Raw genomic sequence first — 15,490 nt, 5'->3', positions numbered from 1 at the left:
CTGTAGTGAGCTAGGCCTAGTGCCGGCTGTCTGTCTCTGTAGTGAGCTAGGCCTAGTGCCTGCTGTCTGTCTCTATTGTGAGCTAGGCCCATTGATGGCTGTCTGTCTCTATAGTGAGCTAGGCCCAGTGATGGCTGTCTGTCTCTGTAGTGAGCTAGGCCCAGTGCCGGCTGTCTGTCTCTATAGTGAGCTAGGCCCAGTGCCGGCTGTCTGTCTCTATAGTGTGCTAGGCCCAGTGCTGTCTGTCTCTGTAGTGAGCTAGGCTCAGTGTTGCCTGTCTCTGTAGTGAGCTAGGCCCAGTGCTGTCTGTCTCTGTAGTGAGCTAGGCCCAGTGCTGTCTGTCTCTATAGTGAGCTAGGCCCAGTGCCGGCTGTCTGTCTCTGTAGTGAGCTAGGCCCAGTGCTGTCTGTCTCTATAGTGAGCTAGGCTCAGTGCTGTCTGTCTCTATAGTGAGCTAGTCTCAGTGCTGTCTGTCTCTATACTGAGCTAGGCCCAGTGCTGTCTGTCTCTATATTGAGCTAGGCCCAGTGCTGTCTGTCTCTATAGTGAGCTAGGCTCAGTGCTGTCTGTCTCTATAGTGAGCTAGTCTCAGTGCTGTCTGTCTCTATACTGAGCTAGGCCCAGTGCTGTCTGTCTCTATATTGAGCTAGGCCCAGTGCTGTCTGTCTCTATAGTGAGCTAGGCCCAGTGCCGGCTGTCTGTCTCTATAGTGAGCTAGGCCCAGTGCTGTCTGTCTGTCTCTATAGTGAGCTAGGCTCAGTGCTGTCTGTCTCTATAGTGAGCTAGTCTCAGTGTTGTCTGTCTCTATACTGAGCTAGGCCCAGTGCTGTCTGTCTCTATATTGAGCTAGGCCCAGTGCTGTCTGTCTCTATAGTGAGCTAGGCTCAGTGCTGTCTGTCTCTATATTGAGCTAGGCCCAGTGCTGTCTGTCTCTATATTGAGCTAGGCCCAGTACTGTCTGTCTCTATATTGAGCTAGGCTCAGTGCTGTCTGTCTCTATATTGAGCTAGGCCCAGTGCTGTCTGTCTCTATAGTGAGCTAGGCTCAGTGCTGTCTGTCTCTATATTGAGCTAGGCCCAGTGCTGTCTGTCTCTACATTGAGCTAGGCCCAGTGCTGTCTGTCTCTATATTGAGCTAGGCCCAGTGCTGTCTGTCTCTATAGTGAGCTAGGCTCAGTGCTAGCTGTCTCTATATTGAGCTAGGCCCAGTGCTGTCTGTCGGTCTGTCTCTATAGTGATCTAGAACTAAAAACACTTTATTGTTTACATTGTCCTCTCTGATTTGTCCAGCCATCAGTTTGGACTTTTATTCATTATTCATTTCCCTCTACAACACACACGCAGGCATGCGTACCTGCGCAAGCACACACACACACACACACACACACACACACACACACACACACACACACACACACCGACACACACACACACAGACACACACACACACACACACACACACACACACACACACACACACACACACACACACACACACACACACACACACACACACACACACACACACACACACAGAGACACACGGAAGGGCTTTTGTGTCCCTTTTTTGCAGACGTTAGGTGCAGTAGTGGAGGAACTGGATCTGGAAAAACAAATATCTAGGGGAAACACTATCAGGTGATGCTGAAATTGGGTAACCCTGTTTCACCACACATACGTGACATATGTGACACAGTTGTTCCGTGTAGTGGGTCGTGTGTGTGTGGTTTTTACTGTGCCTATCCTCCTCCAGTCATCTCAGTTAGATGTATTCCCCGTCCAAGCACGTTACCATGACTACATGCCTAAATATCTTTGAAGCAGGCCAATCAGAGGGAAACATGAACCGCCCCTGTGTATAGTAAACACGCATACATACACAGATATAGTGAGCGCCACAAACACATAACCCTCAGTATTTGCACCATGTGACTGGTGAAGTATCCTGGGTATTTGGCACGGGAGGACTGAAGAGGCAAGAGAAGGACAGGGGTGAGGTTATAGGGAGGGGTGGGGCTATAGGGAGGAGTGAGGTATTTTTTGTATTTTATTAGGATCCCCATTAGCTGTTGCAAAAGCTGCAGCTACTAATCCTGGGGTCCACACAAAACAACAACAGCTCAAGGACAGAACTACATAAAACATTTTAGAAGGCACACGTAGCCTACATATCAATGCAAACACACAAACTATCTAGGTCAAATAGGGGAGAGGCGTTGTGCCTCGAGGTGTTGCTTCATCTGTTTTTTGAAACCAGGTTTGCGGTTTATTTGAGCAAAATGAGATGGAAGGAAGTTCCATGCAATAAGGGCTCTATATAATATTGTACACTTTCTTGAATTTGTTCTGGATTTGGGGACTGTAAAAAGACCCCTTGTGGCATGTCTGGTGGGATAAGTGTGTGTGTCAGAGCTGTGTATAAGTTGACTATGCAAACAATATGGGATTTTCAACACATGAATGTTTCTTATAAAAAGAAGAAGTGATGCAGTCAGTCTCTCCTCAACTCTTAGCCAAGAGAGACTGGCATGCATAGTATTTATATCAGCCCTCTGATTACAATGAAGAGCAAGACGTGCCGCTCTGTTCTGGGCCAGCTGCAGCTTAACTAGGTCTTTCCTTGCAGCACTGGACCACATGACTGGAAAATAATCAAGATTAGACAAAACTAGAGCCTGCAGAACTTGCTTTTTGGATTGTGGTGTCAAAAAAGCAGAGAATCTCTTTATTACGTCTAGACCTCTTCCCATCTTTGCAACGATTGAATCTATATGTTTGACCATGACAGTTTACAATCTAAGGTAACACCAAGTAATTTAGTCTCCTCAACTTGTTCAACAGCCACACCATTCATTAAATCAAATCAAATTGTATTGGTCACATACACATGGTTAGCAGAAGTTAATGCGAGTGTAGCGAAATGCTTGTGCTTCTAGTTCCGACCATGCAGTAATATCTAACAAGTAATCTAACAATTTCACAACTACCTTATACACACAAAGGTAAATGAATGAATAAGAATATGTACATATAAATATATGGATGAGCGATGGCTGTGCGGCATAGGCAAGATGCAGTAGATGGTATAAAATACAGTATATACATATGAGATGAGTAATGTAGGGTATGTAAACATTATATAAAGTGACATTGTTTAAAGCGTCTAGTGATACATTTATTACATCCAATTTTTTATTATTAAAGTGGCTAGAGATTTGAGTCAGTATGTTGGCAGCAGCCACTCAATGTTAGTGATGGCTGTTTAACAGTCTGATGGCATTGAGATAGAAGCTGTTTTTCAGTCTCTCGGTCCCAGCTTTGATGCACCTGTACTGACCTCGCCTTCTGGATGATAGCAGGGTGAACAGGCAGTGGCTCGGGTGGTTGTTGTCCTTGATGACCTTTTTGACCTTCCTGTGACATCGGGTGGTGTAGGTGTCCTGGAGGGCAGGTAGTTTGCCCCCGGTGATGCGATGTGCAGACCTCACTACCCTCTGTAGAGCCTTACGGTTGGGGGCGGAGCAGTTGCCGTACCAGGCGGTGATACAGCCCGACAGGATGCTCTCGATTGTGCATCTGTAAAAGTTTGTGAGTGTTTTTGATGACAAGCCAAATTTCTTCAGCCTCCTGAGTTTGAAGAGGTGTTGTTGCACCTTCTTCACCACGCTGTCTGTGTGGGTGGACCATTTCAGTTTGTCCGTGATGTGTACGCCGAGGAACTTAAAACTTTCCACCTTTCCCACTACTGTCCTGTCGATGTGGATAGGGGGGTGCTCCCTCTGCTGTTTCCTGAAGTCCACGATCATCTCCTTTGTTTTGTTGACGTTGAGTGTGAGGTTATTTTCCTGACACCACACTCCGAGGGCCCTCTCCTCCTCCCTGTAGGCCGTCTCGTCGTTGTTGGTAATCAAGCCTACCACTGTAGTGTCGTCTGCAAACTTGATGATCGAGTTGGAGGCGTGCATGGCCATGCAGTCATGGGTGAACAGGGAGTACAGGAGAGGGTTGAGAACGCACCCTTGTGGGTCCGCGACGGCGCTGGTTTTCTTTTTGTAATCCGTGATTGACTGTAGACCCTGCCACATACGTCTCATGTCTGAGCCGTTGAATTGTGACTCTACTTTGTCTCTATACTGACACTTAGCTTGTTTGATTGCCTTGCAGAGGGAATAGCTACACTGTTTGTTTTCGGTCATGTTTCTGGTCGCCTTGCCATGATTAAAAGCAGTGGTTTGTGCTTTCAGTTTTGCACGAATGCTGCCATCAATCCACGGTTTCTGGTTGGGGAAGGTTTTAATAAACACCGTGGGTACAACATCACCGATGCACTTGCTAATAAACTCGCTCACTGAATCAGCGTATACATCAATGTTGTTGTCTGAGGCTATCCGGAACATATCCCAGTCCACATGATCAAAGCAATCTTGAAGGGTGGAATCCGATTGGTCGGACCAGCGTTGAACAGACCTGAGCACGGGCGTTTCCTGTTTTTGTTTCTGTCTATAGGCTGGGAGCAACAAAATGGAGTCGTCGTCAGAATTGGCGAAAGGAGGGCGAGGGAAGGCTTTGTATGTGTCGCGGAAGTTAGAGTAGCAATGATCCAGAATGCTGCCAGCCCGGGTCGCACATTCGATATGCTGATAAAATTTAGGGAGCCTTGTTTTCAGATTAGCTTTGTTAAAATCCCCAGCTACAATAAATGCAGCCTCAGGATATGTGGTTTCCAGTTTACATAGAGTCCAATGAAGTTCTTTCAGGGCCGTCGAGGTATCTGCTTGTGGGCGGATATACACGGCTGTGATTTTAATCGAAGATAATTCTCTTGGTAGATAATGCGGTCGGCATTTGATTGTAAAGAATTCTAGGTCAGGTGAACAAAAGGACTTGAGTTCCTGTATGTTGTTATTGTCACACCACGACTCGTTAATCATAAGGCATACACCCCCGGCCTTCTTCTTCCCAGAGAGATGTTTGTTTCTGTCGGCGCGGTGCGTGAAGAAACTGGGTGGCTGTACCGACTCTGATAACGTATCCCGAGTGAGCCACAATCTCTGATGTCTCTCTGGAAGGCAACCCTTGCTCTAATTTCGTCTACCTTGTTGTCAAGAGACTGGACATTGGCGAGTAGTATACTCGAGAGCGGTGAGCGATGTGCCCGTCTACGGAGCCTGACCAGAAGACCGCTCCGTCTGCCTCTTCTGCGGCGCCGTTGTTTTGGGTCACCTACTGGGATCCGATCCGTTGTCCTGGGTGGTGGACCAAACAGAGGATCCGCTTCGGGAAAGTCGTATTCCTGGTCGTAATGTTAGTAAGTTGACGTTGCTCTTATATCCAGTAGTTCTTCCTGGCTGGATGTAATAGGAAACTATGCAGTATTTCGTTTTTTTAATGTATTATTTCTTACACTGTTACCCCAGTTAATCTTAAGTCTCCTGGGGTAACAGTGTAAGAAATAATACAAAAAAAAACGAAATACTGCATAGTTTCCTAAGAACGCAAAGTGACCATCTCTGTCGGCGCCATGTTGAAAAGATTCCGCTGAGGTCTAGAACTTAGAAAATGATTTGTACCAAATACAATGCTCTTAGTTTTAGAGGTGTTCAGGAGCAGTTTACTACTGGTCACCCATTCCAAAACAAACTGCAACTCTTTAAGGGTTTCAGGTACTTCATTAGCTGTGGTTGCTGATGCGTATATGGTTGAATCATCAGCATACATGGACACACATGCTTTGTTTAATGCCAGTGGCAAGTCACTGGTAAAAATAGAAAAGAGTAGAGGGCATAGAGAGCTGCCCTGCGGTACACCACAGTACACCACACAGGTTATCGGGAAGGGTGAGGCTATAGGGAGGGGTGAGGTTATAGGGGTGTGACAGCTAAGAACACCTGTATAGATACATGGATGATTGCCTACGAAGCCCTCCTAACCCCATTTTCCACTGCACTTCTGTCCTACGTCCCAAATGGCACCCTATTTCCTATGTAGTGCACTTCTGTTGACCAGGGCCCATTGGGAATAGGGTGCCATTTGGGACACTGACATGCTATGTGTGGTCTATAAGCCGCAGCAGCAGCAGATAGATAATGATCTAGTGACTATGGCAACCTTTCAGAAGGAGGTTATTGTTATGGGAGAGAATGTAATTAGGAAAATGGCAGCTGTGGCCATGTTGGATCATTAAGGAATATAATCCAGTTGTAACTGGACAATCCTCTCCAAACCGACTGACCGAGTACTGACTCTCACTCTCTCTTTCTCTCTATCTCTCTCCCCCTCTTCCTCTCTCCCCCTTTTTCTCTCTCTCTCCCCCACTCTCCCCTTTCTCCCACCTCTTTCTCTTCCTCCGTTGCTAGGTTTTAATGGGAGGCTGTCCGTGTGTGTGTGTGTGTGTGTGTGTGTGTGTGTGTGTGTGTGTGTGTGTGTGTGTGTGTGTGTGTGTGTGTGTGTGTGTGTGTGTGTGTGTGTGTGTGTGTGTGTGTGTGTGTGTGTGTGTGTGTGTGTGTGTGTGTGTGTGTGTGTGTGTGTGTGTGTGTGTGTGTGTGTGTGTGTGTGTGCGTGTGTGTGTGTGTGTGTGTGTATGTCCGTCAGCCAGCCAGCCAGAAAGGAATACTACTGAGTATGTCCCTGAAAGCCTAGGAACTATATTGGTGCACTAGTGTCTGGGTTGGTCTGCTGGTATGTCTCTTCTCAGCTTCACAGTTCTGAGAATGAGATGTACTAGTGTCTAGAGCCCTGAGACTTTCCTGGGTCAGTAAGGAGAAAGACGGACGAACCAACGCAAAACAAGACAAAAACATGTAGTTCAGGTGTATTCTGGGTATTTTCTACATGTTCAGTATTCAGAATACCTTAAGATGTCAGACGCAGTATCAAGTCACCTAAACACACAATGCTATCCCAGTCTGCTGACGTCACACAGTCCATGAACCAGAGGCTCCACTTGTATGGTGCTGACCCGTCTGTCAGACGTCCAGAGCATGAACCAGATGCTCCACTTGTATGGTGCTGACCCGTCTGTCAGACGTCCAGAGCATGAACCAGATGCTCCACTTGTATGGTGCTGACCCGTCTGTCAGATGTCCAGAGCATGAACCAGAGGCTCCACTTGTATGGTGCTGACCCGTCTGTCAGATGTCCAGAGCATGAACCAGAGGCTCCACTTGTATGGTGCTGACCCGTCTGTCAGATGTCCAGAGCATGAACCAGAGGCTCCACTTGTATGGTGCTGACCCGTCTGTCAGACGTCCAAAGCATACCCAGGTTGAAACAAGAATTGAAATCATTCCATATACTTTATACAGTATGTGCTTGATTGAGCTTGCTTTGCTTAATGAACCAACGGAAAAGTCTGAAAACGGCAAACTCTGCCCATTTGACACTTGAGGCAGACACTAGGCAGAATTTGAAAGATTTTGCATAGTGTTTGAACCCAGGTCGGGTCCAGAGAGAACGAGCAGTGTCGGTGGGTCGTAATAAAATATTAACTACTATATGTGTTTCCTGATGTAATACGAGCCAGCTTCCTTGGAAGGGAGAGCGGGCCGCCGTCGAGAGCTCTGAAAGTTATTGGAATGCCAGGGATTCTCTGTGACGCCATTCACTGGGCTGCACCCAATGGTTTATAGGCCTAGCGGTGACACGGTAACCTCTACTCTACCTCGCCAGGCGGTGTGTGTGTGCAATTAAACCATGCAGCTTAATGGTTGAGGGGGAAACATATGAAGTGGAGTGTTATTAGTGGAGTTAGTGGATGGCTGAACAGCTGCGTACGTACAGTAACATTGGCGAGTGGATGCTCACTCATTCAGACACAAGGTTGAGGGGCTTGCATGACAATATTAGTCTTATGCCACTGTATACCCCGGGATGAATGAACTTACAGGCCCATATTGGCAAAAAGTGACCACACACTCACACTCTCTCACTCACAACATATGGCAGAGACGTGTTTACCGGCCTTGACAGTGTAAGATGTGATGGCAGTTTGTCTTCTGTATCAGCAGCCGGAGCCTCAGGTTGACATACCAGGCATCACCACCACACTGTCTATAGGGACTCAGGTTGACATACCAGACATCACCACCACACTGTCTATAGGGACTCAGGTTGACATACCAGACATCATCACCACCACACTGTCTATAGGGACTCAGGTTGACATACCAGACATCACCACCACACTGTCTATAGGGACTCAGGTTGACATACCAGACATCACCACCACACTGTCTATAGGGACTCAGGTTGACATACCAGACATCACCACCACACTGTCTATAGGGACTCAGGTTGACATACCAGACATCACCACCACACTGTCTATAGGGACTCAGGTTGACATACCAGGCATCACCACCACATTGTCTGTAGGGACTCAGGTTGACATACCAGACATCATCACCACCACACTGTCTATAGGGACTCAGGTTGACATACCAGACATCATCACCACCACACTGTCTATAGGGACTCAGGTTGACATACCAGACATCATCACCACCACACTGTCTATAGGGACTCAGGTTGACATACCAGGCATCACAACCACACTGTCTATAGGGACTCAGGTTGACATACCAGACATCACCACCACACTGTCTATAGGGACTCAGGTTGACATACCAGACATCATCACCACCACACTGTCTATAGGGACTCAGGTTGACATACCAGGCATCACCACCACACTGTCTATAGGGACTCAGGTTGACATACCAGACATCATCACCACCACACTGTCTATAGGGACTCAGGTTGACATACCAGACATCATCACCACCACACTGTCTATAGGGACTCAGGTTGACATACCAGACATCATCACCACCACACTGTCTATAGGGACTCAGGTTGACATATCAGACATCACCACCACACTGTCTATAGGGACTCAGGTTGACATACCAGACATCACCACCACACTGTCTATAGGGACTCAGGTTGCACATACCAGACATCACCACCACACTGTCTATAGGGACTCAGGTTGACATACCAGACATCATCACCACCACACTGTCTATAGGGACTCAGGTTGACATACCAGACATCACCACCACACTGTCTATAGGGACTCAGGTTGACATACCAGACATCATCACCACACTGTCTATAGGGACTCAGGTTGACATACCAGACATCACCACCACACTGTCTATAGGGACTCAGGTTGACATACCAGACATCATCACCACCACACTGTCTATAGGGACTCAGGTTGACATACCAGACATCACCACCACACTGTCTATAGGGACTCAGGTTGACATACCAGACATCATCACCACCACACTGTCTATAGGGACTCAGGTTGACATACCAGGCATCACAACCACACTGTCTATAGGGACTCAGGTTGACATACCAGACATCACCACCACACTGTCTATAGGGACTCAGGTTGACATACCAGACATCACCACCACACTGTCTATAGGGACTCAGGTTGGCATACCAGACATCACCACCACACTGTCTATAGGGACTCAGGTTGACATACCAGACATCATCACCACCACACTGTCTATAGGGACTCAGGTTGACATACCAGACATCACCACCACACTGTCTATAGGGACTCAGGTTGACATACCAGACATCACCACCACACTGTCTATAGGGACTCAGGTTGACATACCAGACATCACCACCACACTGTCTATAGGGACTCAGGTTGACATACCAGACATCACCACCACACTGTCTATAGGGACTCAGGTTGGCATACCAGACATCACCACCACACTGTCTATAGGGACTCAGGTTGACATACCAGACATCATCACCACCACACTGTCTATAGGGACTCAGGTTGACATACCAGACATCACCACCACACTGTCTATGGAGCTGGACAGTACAGTACACCTAATGGAGCTGGACAGTACACCTAATGGAGCTGGACAGTACATGTACCTCCAAGCCCACTCTCCTCTCCTGGACATGGTGCTAGATGACCTGGTAGAATATTGCAGATATAAATATAACATGTAGAACAGCTGACATGATATTTATATATGAAATAATATGTCTGATCAACAAAATGTTAACGCAGTCTTTCTTTCTCTCTCTCTCTCCACCCCTCCCTCTCTCTCTCTCCACCCTCTCTCTCTCTCTCTTTCCCCTCTCTCTCTCTCTCCACTCCCTTCTCTCTCTCTCTTTCCCCCTCTCTCTCTCTCTCCACTCCCTTCTCTCTCTCTCTTTCCCCCTCTCTCTCTCTCTCCACTCCCTTCTCTCTCTCTTTCCCCCTCTCTCTCTCTCTCCACTCCCTTCTCTCTCTCTCTTTCCCCCTCTCTCTCTCTCTCCACTCCCTTCTCTCTCTCTCTTTCCCCCTCTCTCTCTCTCTCTCTCCACTCCCTTCTCTCTCTCTCTTTCCCCCTCTCTCTCTCTCTCCACTCCCTTCTCTCTCTCTCTTTCCCCCTCTCTCTCTCTCTCCACTCCCTTTTCTCTCTCTCTTTCCCCCTCTCTCTCTCTCCACTCCCTTCTCTCTCTCTCTCCACCCCTCTCTCTCTCTCTCTTTCCCCCTCTCTCTCTCTCTCTCCACTCCCCCCCTCTCTCTCTCTCTCCACCCCATCTCTCTCTCCACCCCCCCTCTCTCTTTCTCCACCCCCCCTCTCTCTCTCTCTCTCCACCCCCCCTCTCTCTCTCTCTCTCCACCCCATCTCTCTCTCCACCCCCCCCTCTCTCTTTCTCCACCCCCTTCTCTCTCTCTCTCTCCACCCCCCTCTCTCTCTCTCACCACCCCCCTTCTCTCTATCTCTCTCTCTCTCCACACCCCCTCTCTCTCCTCTCCACCCCCCTCTCTCTCTCTCTCCACCCCCCCTCTCGCTCTCCACCCCCACTCTCTCTCTCCACCTCCCGTCTCTCTCTTGCTCTCCACCCCCTCTCTCTCTCCACCCCCTCTCTCTCCGCTCTCCACCCCCCTCTCTCTCTCCAACCCCCCTCTATCTCGCTCTCTCTCTCCACCCCCCCTTCTCTCTCTATCTCTCTCTCTCCACCCCCCTCTCTCTCTCTCTCCACCCCCTCTCTCTCTCTCCACCCCCCTCTCTCTCTCTCTCTCCATCCCCTCTCTCTCTCGCTCTCCACCCCACCTCTCCCTCTCTCTCTCGCTCTCCACCCCCACTCTCCCTCACGCTCCCCCCCACCTCTGTCTCCCCCACCTCTCTCTCCCCCTTTTGTTCCAGGAGGCCCAGAAGGTAAATAACCCTGCTAACAGTCAGGTAGCAGACGGTACAGCTAAGGGTCCTGATGAGAAGGACGAAGTGGTCCCTGCCAGCGAGGTGGGCTGGATGACCTCCGTGAAGGACTGGGCCGGGGTCATGATATCAGCACAGACACTCACCGGCAGAGTCCTGGTACGTATCCACCGTGTGTGTGTGTGTGTGGGGGGGTGTGTCGGTGGATACACACCGGAAGCGTCCTATGATTCTAAGGAAGTTATTCTCGGTTGTTGTGTATTTCTATAACTCATTATGTTGTCATCCAGAGTCACATGTCTTTATTTTCCAAGCTATAACACACAATGTATTACTACATACAGCAGGATTTTAAAGAATCAAAGAGTTGATCTGCTTCTTGTTTTCATTTTTGCCATGGAAATATTGAGATATTGGTATCACCACAGACCTAGCATCTGGGTTGTTGTACCCCAGACCTGTTGGTTCTAGCTGGTTTTGGTCTAGTCCAGACCTGTTGGTTCTAGCTGGTTTTGGTCTAGTCCAGACCTGTTGGTTCTAGCTGGTTTTGGTCTAGTCCAGACCTGTTGGTTCTAGCTGGTTTTGGTCTAGCGGGTTGTAGTCTTCAGATCTGATCAGTGTGTGTGGGGCGGGGTTGTAGTCTTCAGATCTGATCAGTGTGTGTGGGGCGGGGTTGCAGTCTTCACATCTGATCAGTGTGTGTGGGGCGGGGTTGTAGTCTTCACATCTGATCAGTGTGTGTGGGGCGGGGTTGTAGTCTTCACATCTGATCAGTGTGTGTGGGGCGGGGTTGCAGTCTTCACATCTGATCAGTGTGTGTGGGGCGGGGTTGTAGTCTTCACATCTGATCAGTGTGTGTGGGGCGGGGTTGCAGTCTTCACATCTGATCAGTGTGTGTGGGGCGGGGTTGCAGTCTTCAGATCTGATCAGTGTGTGTGGGGCGGGGTTGCAGCATTATCCCTCCAACAGCTCAGTACCCATCCAGTAGACGTGTTCAGCTGGAATACTTTATCATTAATAGACATCAGCTACAGACTACTATCTCCACTACATGGTACACAGGGGTTGCAGAGCGAGGAGAGGGAGAATGAGAGTGGATGAGAGGGAGAATGAGAGTGGATGAGAGGGAGAATGAGGGGGAGGAGAAGGATAATGAGAGTGGAGGAGAGGGAGAATGAGAGGGGAGGAGAGGGAGAATGAGAGGAGAGGAGAGGGAGAATGAGAGGGGAGGAGAGGGAGAATGAGAGGGGAGGAGAGGGAGAATGAGAGTGGATGAGAGGGAGAATGAGAGGAGAGGAGAGGGAGAATGAGAGTGGATGAGAGGGAGAATGAGAGAGGAGGAGAGGAGAGGGAGAATGAGAGGAGAGGAGAGGGAGAATGAGAGTGGATGAGAGGGAGAATGAGAGAGGAGGAGAGGAGAGGGAGAGAGGAGGGGAGGAGAGGGAGAATGAGAGGGGAGGAGAGGGAGAATGAGAGGGGAGGAGAGGGAGAATGAGAGGAGAGGAGAGGGAGAATGAGAGGAGAGGAGAGGGAGAATGAGAGGAGAGGAGAGGGAGAATGAGAGTGGATGAGAGGGAGAATGAGAGAGGAGGAGAGGAGAGGGAGAATGAGAGGGGAGGAGAGGGAGAATGAGAGGAGAGGAGAGGGAGAATGAGAATGGATGAGAGGGGAGGAGAGGGAGAATAAGAGGGGATGAGAGGGAGAATGAGAGTGGATGAGAGGGAGAATGAGAGTGGATGAGAGGGAGAATGAGAGGGGAGGAGAGGGGGAATGAGAGTGGATGAGAGGGAGAATGAGAGTGGATGAGAGGGAGAATGAGAGTGGATGAGAGGGGAGGAGAGGGAGAATAAGAGGGGATGAGAGGGAGAATGAGAGTGGATGAGAGGGAGAATGAGAGTGGATGAGAGGGAGAATGAGAGGGGAGGAGAGGGAGAATGAGGGGAGGAGAGGGAGAATGAGTGTGGATGAGAGGGAGAATGAGTGTGGATGAGAGGGAGAATGAGTGTGGATGAGAGGGAGAATGAAAGAGGAGGAGAGGGAGAATGAGGGGAGTAGAGGGAGAATGAGAGTGGATGAGAGGGAGAATGAGTGTGGATGAGAGGGAGAATGAGTGTGGATGAGAGGGAGAATAAGTGTGGATGAGAGGGAGAATGAGTGTGGATGAGAGGGAGAATGAGTGAGGAGGAGAGGGTTAGGGGAAAGAGAGAGAAGGAGAAGGTTAGGAGAAAGAGAATGGAGAAGGTTAGGAGAAAGAGAGAAGGAGAAGGTTATGAGAAAGAGAATGGAGGAGAAGGGTAAGAGAAAGAGAATGGAGGAGAAGGTTAGGAGAAAGAGAGAGAAGGAGACGGTTAGGAGAAAGAGAATGGAGGAGAAGGGTAGAGGAAGGGAGAGAGGAGGAGAAGGTTAGGAGAAAGAGAATGGAGGAGAAGAGAGAGAGGAGGAGAAGAGAGAGTGAGGAGAGGGGTAGGTAAAAGAGAGCAGTGAGGTAGGTGAAAGAGAGAGGAGGAGTGGGGAAGGAGATGGAGAATGAGTGAGGAGGAGAGAGGAGGAGAATGAGTGAGGAGGAGTGGGGTAGTAGAAAGAGAGAGGAGGGGAGGGGGTAGGGAAAGAGAGGAGGGGAGGGGGTAGGGAAAGATAGGAGGGGAGGGGGTAGGGAAAGAGAGGAGGGGAGGGGGTAGGGAAAGATAGGAGGGGAGGGGGTAGGGAAAGAGAGAGGAGGAGAAGGGAGAAGAGGGAGGAGGAGAAGGAGGAGAGGGAGAAGAGAGAGGAGGAGAGGGAGAAAGAGAGAGGAGGAGAGAGGGAAAGAGAGGAGGAGAGGGAGAAAGAGAGAGGAGGAGAGGGAGAAAGCAAGGAGAGGAGGGAGAAAGCGAGGAAGAGGGGAAAAGAGAGGAGGAGAGAGGGAAAGAGAGAGGAGGAGAGGGAGAAGGAGAGAGGGAAAGAGAGAGGAGGAGAGGGAGAAAGAGAGAGGAGGAGAGGGAGAAAGAGAGGAGGAGAGGGAGAAAGAGAGAGGAGGAGAGGGAGAAAGCAAGGAGAGGAGGGAGAAAGCGAGGAAGAGGGGAAAAGAGAGGAGGAGAGAGGGAAAGAGAGAGGAGGAGAGGGAGAAAGAGAGAGGAGGAGAGAGGGAAAGAGAGAGGAGGAGAGGGAGAAAGAGAGAGGAGGAGAGAGGGAAAGAGAAAGGAGGAGAGGGAGAAAGAGAGAGGAGGAGAGGGAGAAAGAGAGAGGAGGGAGAAAGCAAGGAGAGGAGGGAGAAAGCGAGGAAGAGAGGGGAAAAGAGAGGAGGAGAGAGGGAAAGAGAGAGGAGGAGAGGGAGAAAGAGAGAGGAGGAGAGGGAGAAAGAGAGAGGAGGAGAGGGAGAAAGAGAGGAGGAGAGGAGTAGGATGAAGTAGAGGAGAAGGGTAGGAAAAAGAGAGAGGAGGAGAGAGGGAAAGCAAGGAGAGGAGGGAGAAAGCGAGGAGGAGAGGGGAAAAGAGAGGAGGAGAGGGGTAGGAGAAGTAGAGGAGAAGGGTAGGAAAAAGAGAGAGGAGGAGAAAGAGAGAGGAGGAGAGGGAAAAGAGAGAGGAGGAGAGAGAGAAAGGGGAAGGGAGATGAGAGGAGGGCGAGGACAGACAGAGAGAAGAAGAGGAGATTCCCCTGGTCTGTCTGCTGCAGTTTATTGTGGTTATCAGCTGATGATAAATGCGTCTGGGCAGGGCTAGAGTAAAGCATCTGGACTCACACCATGAGCTTAAAACCAGACGGAGGAAACCCTACATTTTACAAAGGGAGGAAACTCATATTTACATTTGTAGAAGTAGAATGTTTTCTTTTTAGAAATATTGATACACATAGAGACATAACATTATTACAAGCCTGATTAAAATGCATTATAAAGGCTCGTATATGTATATAAAAAGTTGAAGTGAAGTGTTACCAAAATGTCTTAGTTTTCTTATGTTAGAGATGATTTAGGTGTTTCATAGACAGCTGGTGTTTGGAGATTGAATAAATAGGAACCTCTGAGTGTTGACCAAAACAAACAAACAAAGCTATAAGCTGCCAACCCTAAAGTGTCATAGTTAATATTTGGTGATATGAGAGTTCTTCACGCCTACTTAGAATATGAGAGTCTCAGAATCAAGGCTTTCATCGCCTTGGAAACAAACTCCTGAACGGGAGCTATCAATTTACTGAACAAGTTCAACTTTCATCACATTCTGTTAGCTGTTCTCCGCTGGCGTGGACACATCTCCCCTCATTATCCTGTTTCTCTATGTAGTGTGTGTGTGTGTGTGTGTGTGTGTGTGTGTGTGTGTG

General features: G+C 48.9%; 1 protein-coding gene across 5 annotated transcripts in view; it reads left to right on the top strand.

Moving 5' to 3' along the window:
• LOC106577193 (calcium-activated potassium channel subunit alpha-1a) overlaps positions 1-15,490 on the top strand; it is a 390,133-nt gene that overhangs the window by 118,712 nt on the left and 255,931 nt on the right. For all 5 annotated transcript variants that reach the window (XM_082964883.1, XM_082964882.1, XM_082964880.1 and 2 more), the window contains exon 2: positions 11,186-11,356. In XM_082964883.1, coding sequence (XP_082821009.1) covers positions 11,186-11,356 — 171 coding nt within the window. The remainder of the gene's footprint in view (positions 1-11,185; positions 11,357-15,490) is intronic.

This window comes from Salmo salar, chromosome 18 (genome assembly GCF_965601325.2).
Source record: "Salmo salar chromosome 18, fSalSal1, whole genome shotgun sequence".
NCBI classification, from domain to species: Eukaryota; Metazoa; Chordata; class Actinopteri; order Salmoniformes; family Salmonidae; genus Salmo; species Salmo salar.
This window is presented reverse-complemented; position numbering and strand designations above follow the sequence as displayed.